The 18,004-nt window shown below is 37.0% G+C and overlaps 3 protein-coding genes across 3 annotated transcripts; 1 reads left to right on the top strand and 2 right to left on the bottom strand.

Moving 5' to 3' along the window:
• Positions 1–1,011: 1,011 nt before the first annotated feature.
• GCK72_009077 (uncharacterized protein) lies at positions 1,012–1,604 on the bottom strand (the record flags this gene model as incomplete). The annotated part of the gene is made up of 2 exons (XM_053727201.1): positions 1,012–1,135; positions 1,183–1,604. The coding sequence occupies 2 exons, from the start codon at positions 1,602–1,604 to the stop codon at positions 1,012–1,014; spliced, it is 546 nt and encodes a 181-aa protein (XP_053586778.1).
• Positions 1,605–9,220: 7,616 nt separating this feature from the next.
• Positions 9,221–9,872, top strand: GCK72_009076 (uncharacterized protein; the record flags this gene model as incomplete). Its single annotated transcript, XM_053727200.1, has 2 exons — positions 9,221–9,705; positions 9,749–9,872. 2 exons carry the CDS (start codon positions 9,221–9,223, stop codon positions 9,870–9,872), a joined length of 609 nt encoding a protein of 202 aa, XP_053586777.1.
• Positions 9,873–11,749: 1,877 nt separating this feature from the next.
• On the bottom strand, positions 11,750–12,402 carry GCK72_009075 (uncharacterized protein; the record flags this gene model as incomplete). Its single annotated transcript, XM_053727199.1, has 2 exons — positions 11,750–11,873; positions 11,918–12,402. 2 exons carry the CDS (start codon positions 12,400–12,402, stop codon positions 11,750–11,752), a joined length of 609 nt encoding a protein of 202 aa, XP_053586776.1.
• Between the last annotated feature and the right edge of the window lie 5,602 nt (positions 12,403–18,004).

Raw genomic sequence — 18,004 nt, 5'->3', positions numbered from 1 at the left:
GGCATTAGCGTATGACTCAAGATTGAAGACTGGCCAGAGAGCTGACCAGAGCTTGAGCAAAAAGAGCTCAAAAATGTGTCGAAGATGCTCCAGGGGACCTAAACTATAGGGTCATATGGGTAAATTAACCGCATTTGAACCACACTCCTAATGGTGATAATTTTACCACGAGATATTATGTTGTGAGTTGACCAGTCACCTACAATCAAATACTAGGCTCAGTAGATTCTCACACGCTCACTGGCTCAGAATAGGAGCTCAAAAAGACGTCGAAGGTGCGCCAGCTGGCTCTAGCTATTGGGTCATATGGTTAAATTCACACCACCCAACCTATCCTCAGATGTAGTTAATTTCACCATGGGGTTCTCTTCTGTGAGATCTGGGGCCAGATTCAAGGTTGCTTAGATAAACGAAACCACCCACTATCATTAAACTTTGATCCGTGACCCGTAGACCTGACTTTCCGTCATGTGAACATCAAGTGTGGGTAATGTGAGGCCCACAGAGTCCATTTTTTTTGGGAGGTTCTCGCGCGTTCTAGGCACATAGGACAGATCTCCAAATTTACACGTTTTGTCAAGTTCATGGCCAGGCTTTTTTATCAATTTTCACTCAATGTTTGATCTGATGATGATGATTGTAGGAAAGGCACAATCATGTAAAACCTGATGGGTAAAAAAATTTTTGTTTTATCTTCTATGTTGTTAAAATTGTGAGAGACTCCTCACCTCACACAACCAGGCAAGGATTGTGCGAGTCGAGGGCATAAGTAAGTGTTGTTTATTCTCTTACAAGGGGATCTTTTTCATACACCGGTTGAAAATTTTCATTTGACATATGTATGACGCATCCACAGAGAAGACGCTTTCATGTTTGTGAGTCACATTCAAATGCTAGTGATTAAAATTTTATTGTTTTTTCATTAATTCTCAACATTTTACCGTTTTAAAATAATTTACATCAAAAAAAAAAAAAATATATATAGACATTGGAGACGAACATAGAATATTATTATTTAGACTTTCCGGGTATCCGCGGCTTCATTCGATCTGGGAAAAGATAGTTTTGGAAAAATAGTCTTGGAAAGATGGTTGTTGTGGAGTGTGGAAAGTTTTTACAGGAGGAGCACGGTGTTCTGAAAGATTTGAAGAAATGTTAACAAATATATCGATGATTACTTACGGAACTTTGGCAATAAACAGTTCAGAAATAGGATAGTATATCCTTTGCTTATCCATCACAACAAATTGTTCATCAGTAATATTCTCCTTGAGCCTGCTGTTGTAAAATTCAAGCAAGTTAACACCGTCTTGGATCGAGGGGACTTCACTTGGACATTTTGTAATCACTTCACAGTATTCAAGAATTCGACCGTCCTTATAGTAGAAAATTGCTTCATCTTTTGCCAATTGGTCAGCAATTCTGTACCGTAAAGTTTCCGAATCCTGCAGGAGTCCACATTCTATGCCCAAACCACCACGATATCTTATTTCACGAAAAGTACGAAACATCTTACATTGACTTGTATATTTTGATCGAATATTACGAAGAGGGTCCATACAGTTACATCGTTTGCCACGGTTACCGGATAGTTTTGGAGGCATTAGAAATTCTGAAAAAAAAAAAAAATTATAGAAAAGACAGAACTCAGAAACAGGTCACCTACCACTATCACGTAATAAATCACGAATGATTTTGCGTGACGGTTAAAACCATAGAACGAGAGAGTATGAAAAGGAGAGACGAAGAAAACAAAATAAAAGTCAGTGATGACGTCATCAACCAAAAAGTAACAGCTGACGTTTGCAGAGAGTGATTTGAGATATTCATAATCTGTGGCTCATTTTCATCTTTTTACCGCATGGTAAATGGTGACCTATTTTAAGCTCTCATTTCTCATTTCTTTTCTCGTTTCGTATCGTCCGTTTATTCATCCTTCTTCATCCTTTCTTTTTCAGTTATGAAACGCAAAACGCTAAACACTCACAATTCACCAGGAGGAGCCCCTCCACCAACTAGTCTTGAACCAAAGACGAAAAAGAAAAAACCAGAAAGTATATTTCTTGGAGAAGAAGTGACCAAAGACCACACAAGAACGGACAAGAAGAGAAAATATCAACCATCAACTAGTTCAGTTCAGAATCAAGGAGGATTTTTAGAAGAAAAGAAAAGACAATCTAAGCCAGCCAGAATAGTTTCGACACAAAGACGTGAGTGATAATGAGAAACATAAAGAATTTCAATTATTCATTTTAGATGGCAAAGGACCGCAGCGAAAAATGCAATTACGAGACTTTGAAAGAAGCGAGACCTTTCCAACACCCGAGGAAGAAGAGTTCTTCACAGAAAATGTTATAACTTCTAATGAACCACATTTTCGAAGACACAACAGCCAGTTTCTGATTGCGGACACTGTCAGAATGAAATTCATCAATCTTGATAAAGTAAAAAACAACAAAATACTCCATCAGCATGTGGCCAAGCTCTTGGACATTTTTATTCGTAGAATGCTCAAAAAATCAGGAGGAAATCTGAAAACATCCAAATATTGGCTTCAGTAAGTTTTATCATAATTTCAAATCATAAGAAGAACGTTTACAGATTGAACCATGATGGGTATACCGATAGAGATGGTTTCTTTGTAACCCACAAAACGTATGCAGTGGCTGATGGAGGAGTGATAATGAATGAAATTGCTAAGCAGATGCAATCTAATAAAGAACTCCGTTTAGATGAGAGTTTTACTGTTGCTATGAACGTTTTCAAGGATAAACAATCACAACTACGAGGCAGGGGAACACATGCCACACGGAAAACTGAGAAAATAGAAAAAATAAGAAGAGTACTATTGGTAAGGCATACTTTCTTTTGTCAAACTATAATTTATTTCATAACAGAAACAACATTTTGGTGTTAGCCTCAGCAGGGTCACAGGGATGAGCCACTGTCTACCAAAAGCACTTGCACTAGGAAAACTGGAAAGTGATATAGAAACTACGGCCAACGGAGACGAAAGGCAGAAAATGGAAAAATTTTATCGAAGCCTCGTAAGACCAGAGGTACTTTTAGACTCTTTGATTGTCCGTAATATGTGCTTTTTACAGATAACCCCAAAATTCAAAAGTGAATCACAAGGAAAGCTTGCCAAGCAGCTTTTGGCCGATGCAGGGATGGATGTGAACAAAGAGGAGCATGGCCGAAAAGATCTTATAGAGCTTGCAAATTATCTTTCAAACTATCAAATAATATTGTGGGCTGCAAACAAACATCAGGTCGTCCCAACTGAAGAAAAGCGATTCAATCCCGATGGCAAAGGGTTTATTGGATTATTTTATTATGAGGGACATTATGAACATGTGAATCACACCAAAGGAAAACATGCATCAAGGTAAGTTACCAATTTATTGTAATCAACTATTTTTATTTTCAGGTTTTGTTATCAATGCTCTACTTTTGACGACAATCAACATTATCGAAAATGTAAAGCCAAATGCAAGAGATGTGGTGCCACAGGATGCAAACAAGAAGATGAGAACATTTATTGCAGCTTTTGTAATATTTACTTTCGAAGTAAAATGTGTTTTGACGCACATCTCACTGCAAAATCAAAGAAGGGATTGCCACATTGCAAGAAATATAGCAGGTAGCTAATCAATTAGACAAACATTAGTAATGTCTTACAGATGCGAAAAGTGCAATTTGATTGATAGATCAGAGAGGATTCGTGGAGAAACACACGTATGTGACGCAAAAGCATACTGTCCTATATGCAGGGAGAAAGCGTTGAAGGGGCATACTTGTGCTCACCACGTCCCTGACGAGAAGGAAAAGTTGAGGAAGCAAGAAAACCAAAAACAATGGGCTATTATCGTGTATGATATGGAATGTATTGTGGCAGAGTCGGGATTATTCGAAGGTAAGGATGTAAACATTCAAAGTATAAACCTTTTTTTCCAGGACATATTGAAAGAGGTCCCAAGCACAAACCTAACCTGATTTGTGTAAGGATGATATGCAGTGATTGCCGAGGAGAGGAAGGATGTCAATTATGTGTCCAACCATGGACCTACAGCTACAAAGATTTTCCACCATTCAAAAATAACAAACACGATTCTCCATTAGCCAGTTTTGCAGATTTCTTGCTACATAACCCACGAGCAGCTGGTGCATATGTGATCGCACACAATGGTGGAAGGTATGTTTCAGTAATAAAACATTTTCAACTTCCAAGATATTTTCAGGTATGACCATGTTATGTTGTTAGCAGAGCTCGATAGACAAGGAGGCACAAAGGCAAAAGAGCCAAAAATTTTATTAAATGGGATGACAATCATAACGGCAGAGTTTGAATATGAGAAAAGAAAGCTGCATTTTCGTGATTCTTTCCAATACTTGCAAATGGGACTAGCCAAAATGCCTGGAGCTTTTGGCCTGGAGGGCGAGGCAAAAGGTTTCTTTCCCCACTTATACAATCATCCGGACAATTACGATAAAGAGTTGAAAACGTTGCCATCGAAGGAGTACTACAGCCCACAGTTCATGGCCCCTTCTACAAAGAAAGAATTTGATGACTGGTATGAAAAGTGTTACCATGATGGTTTCAAGTTACATGATGAGCTGCTAAAGTATTGCCAATCGGATGTTCGCATTCTCACGTTAACATTGATGTCTTTCATTGAGGTGAGTAAATTGTTTCAACCTGTTAGTATTTTTGTTTTTACAGATGTGCGAATCGACTTTCAATGGCTGGAACCCAATTGTCAATGGATGTACTATAGCTTCCTATGTCATGTTCGTATTGAAGCACGAATACATCAAGAAGGGAGATGTAGGATATATTCCCGAGAATGGCTATGGAGGAGGAAATAATTCAATGTTAGCGTTAAAGTATATCCAATGGCTTGAGAAAATAGATCCAACACTACATTTGAAGTACAAATTACGTGGAGGAGAAGTTAAAATTGAAGCTAATGGACATTCTTACTTTGCTGATGCTTTCAATGAGGCCACAAACGATGTTTTTGAGGTATATTTTCATTTTTGATACAAACCCATTCCATTTACACACACACACACACACAGACCCCAAGGAAGACTGACCCTCACAGCAAGTGAGGTGAAGGAAACCTTTATCTCTGTATCAAATAATAATAATTTTATATAACTTTTCAGATTTATGGATGTGTATGGCACGGGTGCCCAAAGTGTTATCCGGATCGGGACAAGAAATGTCCAATGAGACCCGACAAGACAATGGAAGCTTTGTATAAAGAAACAATGAAGAGAGAAGAAGATATTCTAAATGAGGGATTCAATCTAAATTCTGTTTGGGAATGTGAAATATACGAACAGATGGAAAAAGATAGAGAGATGCAACAATTCTTTGAGCTAGTAAGTTTTCAAACAAATAGGCTAAACATAAAGTTTTCTTCAGAACAAGTACGATCAAAGACTCAAACCACGCGAAGCATTATATGGAGGAAGAACACAGGTATTTCGATCAATGGCAGTTGCGATTGAAGACATACTTCTAAATTATTACGATTTCAATAGTTTATACCCATATCTCAATGCAGGAGGTACAGCTTACCCTCGAGGAAACCCAATTGTGGTCGATAAGGACTTTCCCAATACTGATGAACCGTTAAAACTTAAAGGTATGCATATTTTTCCTATTCTTACTAATATATATTTTTAGGAATTGTGTTTTGTGATGTACTACCCACACAAGACGCAGCCATGGGGTATTTACCGCAGAAAATAATGAAGAAGCTCATGTTTGTTCTCTGTAGAACTTGCGCGAATAATCAGAATATTGAAGGAAAATGTACACATACCAAGGTCTCTGAAAGATTTTTGACTGGAGTATGGTGCACAGATGAGCTGAATAAGGCCGTTTCTAAAGGGTACAAGGTGCTCAAGTACCATGAAATCTGGCATTGGCCAGAAGAGGCTTGGGTCAAAGGAGGATTCTTTGCCGATTACATCAAGCCTCTATTGAAATTGAAACATGAAAGTAGTGGATGGCCAAAGGAAAATATGACGGATGAGGAAAAGAAAGCATACATCGCAAGAATATGGGAGATGGATGGAGTCAAACTGGATCCCTTGAAGATCATAAAAAACAAAGCACTGCGAAGCCTGTGCAAAATATTCCTCAATTCCGCCTGGGGTAAGTAGAAATCTATTGTCTTCTAATGTTGTTCCTTTTTCAGGAAAATTTGCACAAAACCCAATGAAAGTTGAGACAAGACTCATCTACAACAGTGATGGACTTGCAATGGCCAATTTTTTCAACGATCCCAACTTTGAACCAACTGGACTGCTTCCTTATGGCGAACACAAGCATTTCATCTCAAGAAGACCCAAGAAAGACTTTCTCAAAACATCACCATTCACAAATCTTGCTATCGCGGCGATCACAACATGTGCGGCCAGGTTAAGACTCACTGAAGCTATAGAGAGAGTTGGAATAGAGAATATGATTTATTGCGGTATGTGAGTAAATGTAACACAAATACAACTATTATTTTTAGACACTGACTCTGTGATTTTCAAACAGAAGAAAGACAGTGATCCTCTTGGGGACCTCAAGGGAGATAATTTAGGCTACTTAACAAACGAAATTCCACCAGGGAATGAGTTGGTTGAAGCCGTAGCAATGGCTCCAAAGGTTTATGCATTGAAGATAAGAGACAAGGACGGCAACTACAGCTATACAGTAAAAGCAAAAGGAATGTGTTTGAACAGTGGCAATACTGGAAGTATCAACTTTGACACTATGAAAGAAAGTGTAGGTATCAGTTCTGTTATGCTTTGGCCAACGTATTCTTTTCAGATGAATGCATTCATTCGAGATGGTGTAGCAACCCCCATGGAAGGCGAGATGTTAACGTTCAAAAGAGGAGATAATGCATTAGATGGCCTTTGGACCTTCAGATTGAAGAAGAGCCTCAATCCTCGAATGGACAAGGGACACTACGTTGATGGTGTTGTAGCACCATTCGGACAAATATCAGGAGATATACAATTAATTAATGATTATCCTTTCTAACATTGTAAATAAATATTGTAGAGACAAAACATTTGTACACATTTCATACACAATCTGCACAATCTTTGCACAAAAAATTTATTGAAAAACAATCTATGCACAATCTCAAAACCAAAATTTTGCAGAGACACAATCTATGCACAATCTCAAAATATACAGAAATCAGTGTGAAATCTTACAAAAATTGAGAAAAAACAACACTTTTATCAGATTTTCAAAGGTTTTTAGTCAGTTTTTCATGTGAGCATGTCTGATTTCACGACATATGTATGCATATATCAACGTTTTTAGTAATTTAACCTGAACATATACCCATTTTAAAGGCATAGCCATACATACAGGTCTATATTTTGATCCATATACATGCACTTTTACAATATTTCGGTGTATATGCACACGTTTTTGATATATTTCGGTGTATACGCACACGTTTTCACAATATTTCAGTGCATATGCAGACATTTTCACAATTGTTTAATGTATATGCGTACATTGCTTGCATTATTTTAGTGTATATACACCCATTTTCACAATATTTTGATACATACGCACAGATTTTTAAAATATTTTGATCCATATGCGTAGATTTTCGCAATACTTTGGTGTATATGCACCCATTTTCACAATATTTTAGTTGTATATACATACATTTCAACATTATTCTGGGGTATACGCACAGATTTTTGCAATATTTCTGTGTATATACACATGTTTTCAAGATATTTTGGTGTAAATGCACACACTATCACAATGTTTTAGGTGTATATGCACACTTTCTACATTATTTTTGGTGTATGCACACACATTTTCACGATATTTTGATGTATATGCGCAGATTTTCACGATATTTTGATACAAATCTAAACATTTTATTTTATTTTCATACGTGGACATACTACTTTTCACGTATGTCTACACATTTTTGCCTACAAGTCTACATTTTTTCGTGCACGTGCACACATTTATTAGTTATTTTTCAATTTTAATGTAAGATTGCCTGATTTCGCGACATTTGTATGCATACATACCAACGTTTTAGTAATTTATTCTGAACATATACCCATTTTTACGGTGTTTCCATACATACACACCCACTTTTTGTGTATATGCCCACACTTTCTCAGTTTTTATCCATTCTGATATAGTCATTTCACGATATTTTGATACAAAGCTAACCATTTTATTCTATTTTCATACGTTGGCACACGTTTTAGGCTATTTTCCGTGAACATACACACATTTTTTCGTGCACGTACATACATTTTACGTGTATATCTACCCTTTTTTCCGTGTATTTCTACATATTTTCGTGCATTTCCACAGATTTTTCGTAAATGCCCACAGATTTTTCGTGTATTCCTACACTTGTTTCGTATATGCACATATATTTTTCGTGCGGATACACACATTTTTATGTATGAATACAACTTTTTGTGTATGTCTTCTAGTTTTTACATATACGCCTACAAATTTTTCGTGTATTCCTATATATTTTCGTACATTTCCACATATTCTTCGGGTATGCCTACATATTCTTCGGGTATGCCTACATATTCTTCGGGTATGCCTACATATTCTTCGGGTATGCCTACAGATTTTTCTCCAAAATGATAGACTTTTCAATGTTTTGTGATGATACTTGATGAAAGTACCATACATTTTGCACAAACACCTTATAGATTCAATAGTTAATGGACTTATTTTACATAAGCATGGGAGTTTTCACCAATTTAATGATAAATCCATCATATTGTCTTTGAAGATGGCGTGTAGCTTTAATAAGAATGATGATACGGACGCGCATTTTTACATCTAGAGATGCATTCCAAGAAAGATTTCTAGATTTTGTTCAGAAATATACCCATTTCATCTACAAATGACTAAGTTCAGACTTATAAGCTTTATATTTGCTACCGTTTTTATCTATATGCATCTTTTCTTTACACTAGGAGGTCACGGTATACTACATTTTTATGGAGATATTTTCAAGGATCAGCATACTACATTCTTCTATTCTATCGACAAAAACACTCTTTTTATGACCTATGCACTTTCTCTGCGTCTCCCACTCTCACATACAGATACTCAATGACTATTTTGTGCCATTCCGTATTTTTAACGTCATTGTGATTGGTGATCTATTTTTTACGCTCTCGGCGTGCCATTATGGATTCCTGTGAAGATTTTGATATGTGTGAGGACTTGGACAGAGCAGATATGTACTTGCCAACAAAGAAAGAGGATAACTCAAAACCATGCAATCATCAAGAGATTGAAGACCGTTTTCGCGAATTCAAGCAATCAACATACAAAGAAATTCACCAGATGTCGTGTGCTTTGAAGAAAGTTGGATATTCTCCTTTGTGTCCGGACGTCAAACGACGAACAGATTTGGATTATATTCGCGAATGTTTGGATCGAATGACTGCTGACCAAGCTGTGTTTTACAGCCGAGCTGGTGAAGTATTGGTAGGGTGCTACGTCACTCCATTACGTCCGACTGAAGTTCAATGTGGCCAAGGAAATCTTAACCTTTGTCAGTATTTTACTGCTAAATGGTGCTATAACATTGATGACAACCAGTATGTAGTGATCAACGGATGTGGGGCTGCTTATCCTGTGTCAGAACTGTTCATTGTCAGAGTTCCAAGGTAACTACACTTCTTTTAATTAGAAAATATAATAGTTTTACAGACCTGAAGCTATGCAAAACGATAGAGAGGTTCGTGCTCAGAAGAAACGAGACAGCGGCATGAGATGGTCCATACCTTCATCGGATACTTCTGGTGCTCGAGGAATTCTACGTCCTACCAAGTGATATGATATTGTCAAATTGATGAATAATTGTTCTTTATGTATATGCTTTGTGTGCTTACTCCTACTTGTTAATAATGTATCAATTGTACACGAAAAATGCAACAATTTCAGTTATACAACTTCTCTATAATGCCTAAAACTGTGTTGAATAAAGAACTATACATAATGTGAAGTTGAAAGAAACAACTATAAACATGCGGTCTTTACCACAAAGTCATGAAAAATAAAAGAACTGACAGGTGTTTAAATCAAATGGGTTTGAAACATATACATACTTTATCAAAAGACAGTGGAGGTCTTCTAACCCATATGCATTATTCGTCGACATAATTATAACATATAACCCCAATAAATAATCATAGCCAGAATTTGTGTGCACTTTCGGAGATTGTTAAAGACAAAAAAGGGTAATTTTTGAAGAAAGTACAAGGAACAGTAACTCAAATAGGTGCAAAGTCAAATAGCTGCATTGCGATATAATAAGCTCTGGAGAACACACGAAACCTATGTTTCAATATAAATTTAGCAAAATATTAGTATTTAGAAAAAACTTTCATTGAAAAAAGTCATTCAATTTATGAGTTTTTGTCATGAATACTCATTTTTGCAACTCAAAACAGCACGCAAAAAGACATAGACCCCCGATATTCTTCCGCAATTGTAAGGGTGAGGAGAAGGGGTCCTGTTTTTTGGCACTGGGTGAGATAGAGTGTGTAAAGACGATGTGCCCCGGTTTTTTTGACAACGCGAATAGCGGTGAGTAGTATGGAGATATGGATGGAAGGGGGACGCCCTCCTCTTTTTTCACACTCTCTCATCCACCAAAGCGGAAGCATACCGGGCCACCCTCCTCCTCACCCTTACACCAAAAAATCGGACAACTCCCAGCGGGTCTTCTTTTTTCGGAAAATGGCCCGATATTTTTCCGCTGGTTGGTGTCCGATTTTTTGGTGTAAGGGTGAGGAGGAGGGTGGCCCGATATTCTTCCGCTGGGGTGACGAGAGAGTGTGTAAAAAGAGGAGGGTGGCCCGATATTCTTCCGCTGGGTTGGGGGGTGGGGGAGCGCCGTGAACAGCTGTTGGGAGGTGTCCCCCCCCGATATCCATATCTCCATACTACTCACCGCTATTCGCGTTGTCAAAAAAACCGGGGCACATCGTCTTTACACACTCTATCTCACCCAGTGCCAAAAAACAGGACCCCTTCTCCTCACCCTTACAATTGCGGAAGAATATCGGGGGTCTATGTCTTTTTGCGTGCTGTTTTGAGTTGCAAAAATGAGTATTCATGACAAAAACTCATAAATTGAATGACTTTTTTCAATGAAAGTTTTTTCTAAATACTAATATTTTGCTAAATTTATATTGAAACATAGGTTTCGTGTGTTCTCCAGAGCTTATTATATCGCAATGCAGCTATTTGACTTTGCACCTATTTGAGTTACTGTTCCTTGTACTTTCTTCAAAAATTACCCTTTTTTGTCTTTAACAATCTCCGAAAGTGCACACAAATTCTGGCTATGATTATTTATTGGGGTTATATGTTATAATTATGTCGACGAATAATGCATATGGGTTAGAAGACCTCCACTGTCTTTTGATAAAGTATGTATATGTTTCAAACCCATTTGATTTAAACACCTGTCAGTTCTTTTATTTTTCATGACTTTGTGGTAAAGACCGCATGTTTATAATTGTTTCTTTCAACTTCACATTATGTATAGTTCTTTATTCAACACAGTTTTAGGCATTATAGAAAAGTTATATAACTGAAATTGTTGCATTTTTCGTGTACAATTGATACATTATTAACAAGTAAGAGTAAGCACACAAAACATATACATAAAGATCAATTATTCATCAATTTGACAATATCATATCACTTGTTAGGACGTAGAATTCCTCGAGCACCAGAAATATCCGATGAAGGTATGGACCATCTCATGCCGCTGTCTCGTTTCTTCTGAGCACGAACCTCTCTATCGTTTTGCATAGCTTCAGGTCTGTAAAAACCAATATATTTTCTGATTAAAATAAGTGTAGTTACCTTGGAACTCTGACAATGAACAGCTCTGACACAGGATAAGCAGCCCCACATCCGTTGATCACTACATACTGGTTGTCATCAATGTTATAACACCATTTAGCAGCAAAATACTGACAAAGGTTAAGATTTCCTTGGCCACATTGAACTTCAGTCGGACGTAATGGAGTGACGTAGCACCCTACCAATACTTCACCAGCTCGGCTGTAAAACACAGCTTGGTCAGCAGTCATTCGATCCAAACATTCGCGAATATAATCCAAATCTGTTCGTCGTTTGACGTCCGGACACAAAGGAGAATATCCAACTTTCTTCAAAGCACACGACATCTGGTGAATTTCTTTGTATGTTGATTGCTTGAATTCGCGAAAACGGTCTTCAATCTCTTGATGATTGCATGGTTTTGAGTTATCCTCTTTCTTTGTTGGCAAGTACATATCTGCTCTGTCCAAGTCCTCACACATATCAAAATCTTCACAGGAATCCATAATGGCACGCCGAGAGCGTAAAAAATAGATCACCAATCACAATGACGTTAAAAATACGGAATGGCACAAAATAGTCATTGAGTATCTGTATGTGAGAGTGGGAGACGCAGAGAAAGTGCATAGGTCATAAAAAGAGTGTTTTTGTCGATAGAATAGAAGAATGTAGTATGCTGATCCTTGAAAATATCTCCATAAAAATGTAGTATACCGTGACCTCCTAGTGTAAAGAAAAGATGCATATAGATAAAAACGGTAGCAAATATAAAGCTTATAAGTCTGAACTTAGTCATTTGTAGATGAAATGGGTATATTTCTGAACAAAATCTAGAAATCTTTCTTGGAATGCATCTCTAGATGTAAAAATGCGCGTCCGTATCATCATTCTTATTAAAGCTACACGCCATCTTCAAAGACAATATGATGGATTTATCATTAAATTGGTGAAAACTCCCATGCTTATGTAAAATAAGTCCATTAACTATTGAATCTATAAGGTGTTTGTGCAAAATGTATGGTACTTTCATCAAGTATCATCACAAAACATTGAAAAGTCTATCATTTTGGAGAAAAATCTGTAGGCATACCCGAAGAATATGTAGGCATACCCGAAGAATATGTAGGCATACCCGAAGAATATGTAGGCATACCCGAAGAATATGTGGAAATGTACGAAAATATATAGGAATACACGAAAAATTTGTAGGCGTATATGTAAAAACTAGAAGACATACACAAAAAGTTGTATTCATACATAAAAATGTGTGTATCCGCACGAAAAATATATGTGCATATACGAAACAAGTGTAGGAATACACGAAAAATCTGTGGGCATTTACGAAAAATCTGTGGAAATGCACGAAAATATGTAGAAATACACGGAAAAAAGGGTAGATATACACGTAAAATGTATGTACGTGCACGAAAAAATGTGTGTATGTTCACGGAAAATAGCCTAAAACGTGTGCCAACGTATGAAAATAGAATAAAATGGTTAGCTTTGTATCAAAATATCGTGAAATGACTATATCAGAATGGATAAAAACTGAGAAAGTGTGGGCATATACACAAAAAGTGGGTGTGTATGTATGGAAACACCGTAAAAATGGGTATATGTTCAGAATAAATTACTAAAACGTTGGTATGTATGCATACAAATGTCGCGAAATCAGGCAATCTTACATTAAAATTGAAAAATAACTAATAAATGTGTGCACGTGCACGAAAAAATGTAGACTTGTAGGCAAAAATGTGTAGACATACGTGAAAAGTAGTATGTCCACGTATGAAAATAAAATAAAATGTTTAGATTTGTATCAAAATATCGTGAAAATCTGCGCATATACATCAAAATATCGTGAAAATGTGTGTGCATACACCAAAAATAATGTAGAAAGTGTGCATATACACCTAAAACATTGTGATAGTGTGTGCATTTACACCAAAATATCTTGAAAACATGTGTATATACACAGAAATATTGCAAAAATCTGTGCGTATACCCCAGAATAATGTTGAAATGTATGTATATACAACTAAAATATTGTGAAAATGGGTGCATATACACCAAAGTATTGCGAAAATCTACGCATATGGATCAAAATATTTTAAAAATCTGTGCGTATGTATCAAAATATTGTGAAAATGGGTGTATATACACTAAAATAATGCAAGCAATGTACGCATATACATTAAACAATTGTGAAAATGTCTGCATATGCACTGAAATATTGTGAAAACGTGTGCGTATACACCGAAATATATCAAAAACGTGTGCATATACACCGAAATATTGTAAAAGTGCATGTATATGGATCAAAATATAGACCTGTATGTATGGCTATGCCTTTAAAATGGGTATATGTTCAGGTTAAATTACTAAAAACGTTGATATATGCATACATATGTCGTGAAATCAGACATGCTCACATGAAAAACTGACTAAAAACCTTTGAAAATCTGATAAAAGTGTTGTTTTTTCTCAATTTTTGTAAGATTTCACACTGATTTCTGTATATTTTGAGATTGTGCATAGATTGTGTCTCTGCAAAATTTTGGTTTTGAGATTGTGCATAGATTGTTTTTCAATAAATTTTTTGTGCAAAGATTGTGCAGATTGTGTATGAAATGTGTACAAATGTTTTGTCTCTACAATATTTATTTACAATGTTAGAAAGGATAATCATTAATTAATTGTATATCTCCTGATATTTGTCCGAATGGTGCTACAACACCATCAACGTAGTGTCCCTTGTCCATTCGAGGATTGAGGCTCTTCTTCAATCTGAAGGTCCAAAGGCCATCTAATGCATTATCTCCTCTTTTGAACGTTAACATCTCGCCTTCCATGGGGGTTGCTACACCATCTCGAATGAATGCATTCATCTGAAAAGAATACGTTGGCCAAAGCATAACAGAACTGATACCTACACTTTCTTTCATAGTGTCAAAGTTGATACTTCCAGTATTGCCACTGTTCAAACACATTCCTTTTGCTTTTACTGTATAGCTGTAGTTGCCGTCCTTGTCTCTTATCTTCAATGCATAAACCTTTGGAGCCATTGCTACGGCTTCAACCAACTCATTCCCTGGTGGAATTTCGTTTGTTAAGTAGCCTAAATTATCTCCCTTGAGGTCCCCAAGAGGATCACTGTCTTTCTTCTGTTTGAAAATCACAGAGTCAGTGTCTAAAAATAATAGTTGTATTTGTGTTACATTTACTCACATACCGCAATAAATCATATTCTCTATTCCAACTCTCTCTATAGCTTCAGTGAGTCTTAACCTGGCCGCACATGTTGTGATCGCCGCGATAGCAAGATTTGTGAATGGTGATGTTTTGAGAAAGTCTTTCTTGGGTCTTCTTGAGATGAAATGCTTGTGTTCGCCATAAGGAAGCAGTCCAGTTGGTTCAAAGTTGGGATCGTTGAAAAAATTGGCCATTGCAAGTCCATCACTGTTGTAGATGAGTCTTGTCTCAACTTTCATTGGGTTTTGTGCAAATTTTCCTGAAAAAGGAACAACATTAGAAGACAATAGATTTCTACTTACCCCAGGCGGAATTGAGGAATATTTTGCACAGGCTTCGCAGTGCTTTGTTTTTTATGATCTTCAAGGGATCCAGTTTGACTCCATCCATCTCCCATATTCTTGCGATGTATGCTTTCTTTTCCTCATCCGTCATATTTTCCTTTGGCCATCCACTACTTTCATGTTTCAATTTCAATAGAGGCTTGATGTAATCGGCAAAGAATCCTCCTTTGACCCAAGCCTCTTCTGGCCAATGCCAGATTTCATGGTACTTGAGCACCTTGTACCCTTTAGAAACGGCCTTATTCAGCTCATCTGTGCACCATACTCCAGTCAAAAATCTTTCAGAGACCTTGGTATGTGTACATTTTCCTTCAATATTCTGATTATTCGCGCAAGTTCTACAGAGAACAAACATGAGCTTCTTCATTATTTTCTGCGGTAAATACCCCATGGCTGCGTCTTGTGTGGGTAGTACATCACAAAACACAATTCCTAAAAATATATATTAGTAAGAATAGGAAAAATATGCATACCTTTAAGTTTTAACGGTTCATCAGTATTGGGAAAGTCCTTATCGACCACAATTGGGTTTCCTCGAGGGTAAGCTGTACCTCCTGCATTGAGATATGGGTATAAACTATTGAAATCGTAATAATTTAGAAGTATGTCTTCAATCGCAACTGCCATTGATCGAAATACCTGTGTTCTTCCTCCATATAATGCTTCGCGTGGTTTGAGTCTTTGATCGTACTTGTTCTGAAGAAAACTTTATGTTTAGCCTATTTGTTTGAAAACTTACTAGCTCAAAGAATTGTTGCATCTCTCTATCTTTTTCCATCTGTTCGTATATTTCACATTCCCAAACAGAATTTAGATTGAATCCCTCATTTAGAATATCTTCTTCTCTCTTCATTGTTTCTTTATACAAAGCTTCCATTGTCTTGTCGGGTCTCATTGGACATTTCTTGTCCCGATCCGGATAACACTTTGGGCACCCGTGCCATACACATCCATAAATCTGAAAAGTTATATAAAATTATTATTATTTGATACAGAGATAAAGGTTTCCTTCACCTCACTTGCTGTGAGGGTCAGTCTTCCTTGGGGTCTGTGTGTGTGTGTGTGTGTAAATGGAATGGGTTTGTATCAAAAATGAAAATATACCTCAAAAACATCGTTTGTGGCCTCATTGAAAGCATCAGCAAAGTAAGAATGTCCATTAGCTTCAATTTTAACTTCTCCTCCACGTAATTTGTACTTCAAATGTAGTGTTGGATCTATTTTCTCAAGCCATTGGATATACTTTAACGCTAACATTGAATTATTTCCTCCTCCATAGCCATTCTCGGGAATATATCCTACATCTCCCTTCTTGATGTATTCGTGCTTCAATACGAACATGACATAGGAAGCTATAGTACATCCATTGACAATTGGGTTCCAGCCATTGAAAGTCGATTCGCACATCTGTAAAAACAAAAATACTAACAGGTTGAAACAATTTACTCACCTCAATGAAAGACATCAATGTTAACGTGAGAATGCGAACATCCGATTGGCAATACTTTAGCAGCTCATCATGTAACTTGAAACCATCATGGTAACACTTTTCATACCAGTCATCAAATTCTTTCTTTGTAGAAGGGGCCATGAACTGTGGGCTGTAGTACTCCTTCGATGGCAACGTTTTCAACTCTTTATCGTAATTGTCCGGATGATTGTATAAGTGGGGAAAGAAACCTTTTGCCTCGCCCTCCAGGCCAAAAGCTCCAGGCATTTTGGCTAGTCCCATTTGCAAGTATTGGAAAGAATCACGAAAATGCAGCTTTCTTTTCTCATATTCAAACTCTGCCGTTATGATTGTCATCCCATTTAATAAAATTTTTGGCTCTTTTGCCTTTGTGCCTCCTTGTCTATCGAGCTCTGCTAACAACATAACATGGTCATACCTGAAAATATCTTGGAAGTTGAAAATGTTTTATTACTGAAACATACCTTCCACCATTGTGTGCGATCACATATGCACCAGCTGCTCGTGGGTTATGTAGCAAGAAATCTGCAAAACTGGCTAATGGAGAATCGTGTTTGTTATTTTTGAATGGTGGAAAATCTTTGTAGCTGTAGGTCCATGGTTGGACACATAATTGACATCCTTCCTCTCCTCGGCAATCACTGCATATCATCCTTACACAAATCAGGTTAGGTTTGTGCTTGGGACCTCTTTCAATATGTCCTGGAAAAAAAGGTTTATACTTTGAATGTTTACATCCTTACCTTCGAATAATCCCGACTCTGCCACAATACATTCCATATCATACACGATAATAGCCCATTGTTTTTGGTTTTCTTGCTTCCTCAACTTTTCCTTCTCGTCAGGGACGTGGTGAGCACAAGTATGCCCCTTCAACGCTTTCTCCCTGCATATAGGACAGTATGCTTTTGCGTCACATACGTGTGTTTCTCCACGAATCCTCTCTGATCTATCAATCAAATTGCACTTTTCGCATCTGTAAGACATTACTAATGTTTGTCTAATTGATTAGCTACCTGCTATATTTCTTGCAATGTGGCA

Source organism: Caenorhabditis remanei, chromosome III (assembly GCF_010183535.1).
Source record: "Caenorhabditis remanei strain PX506 chromosome III, whole genome shotgun sequence".
Lineage (NCBI taxonomy): Eukaryota > Metazoa > Nematoda > Chromadorea > Rhabditida > Rhabditidae > Caenorhabditis > Caenorhabditis remanei.
This window is presented reverse-complemented; position numbering and strand designations above follow the sequence as displayed.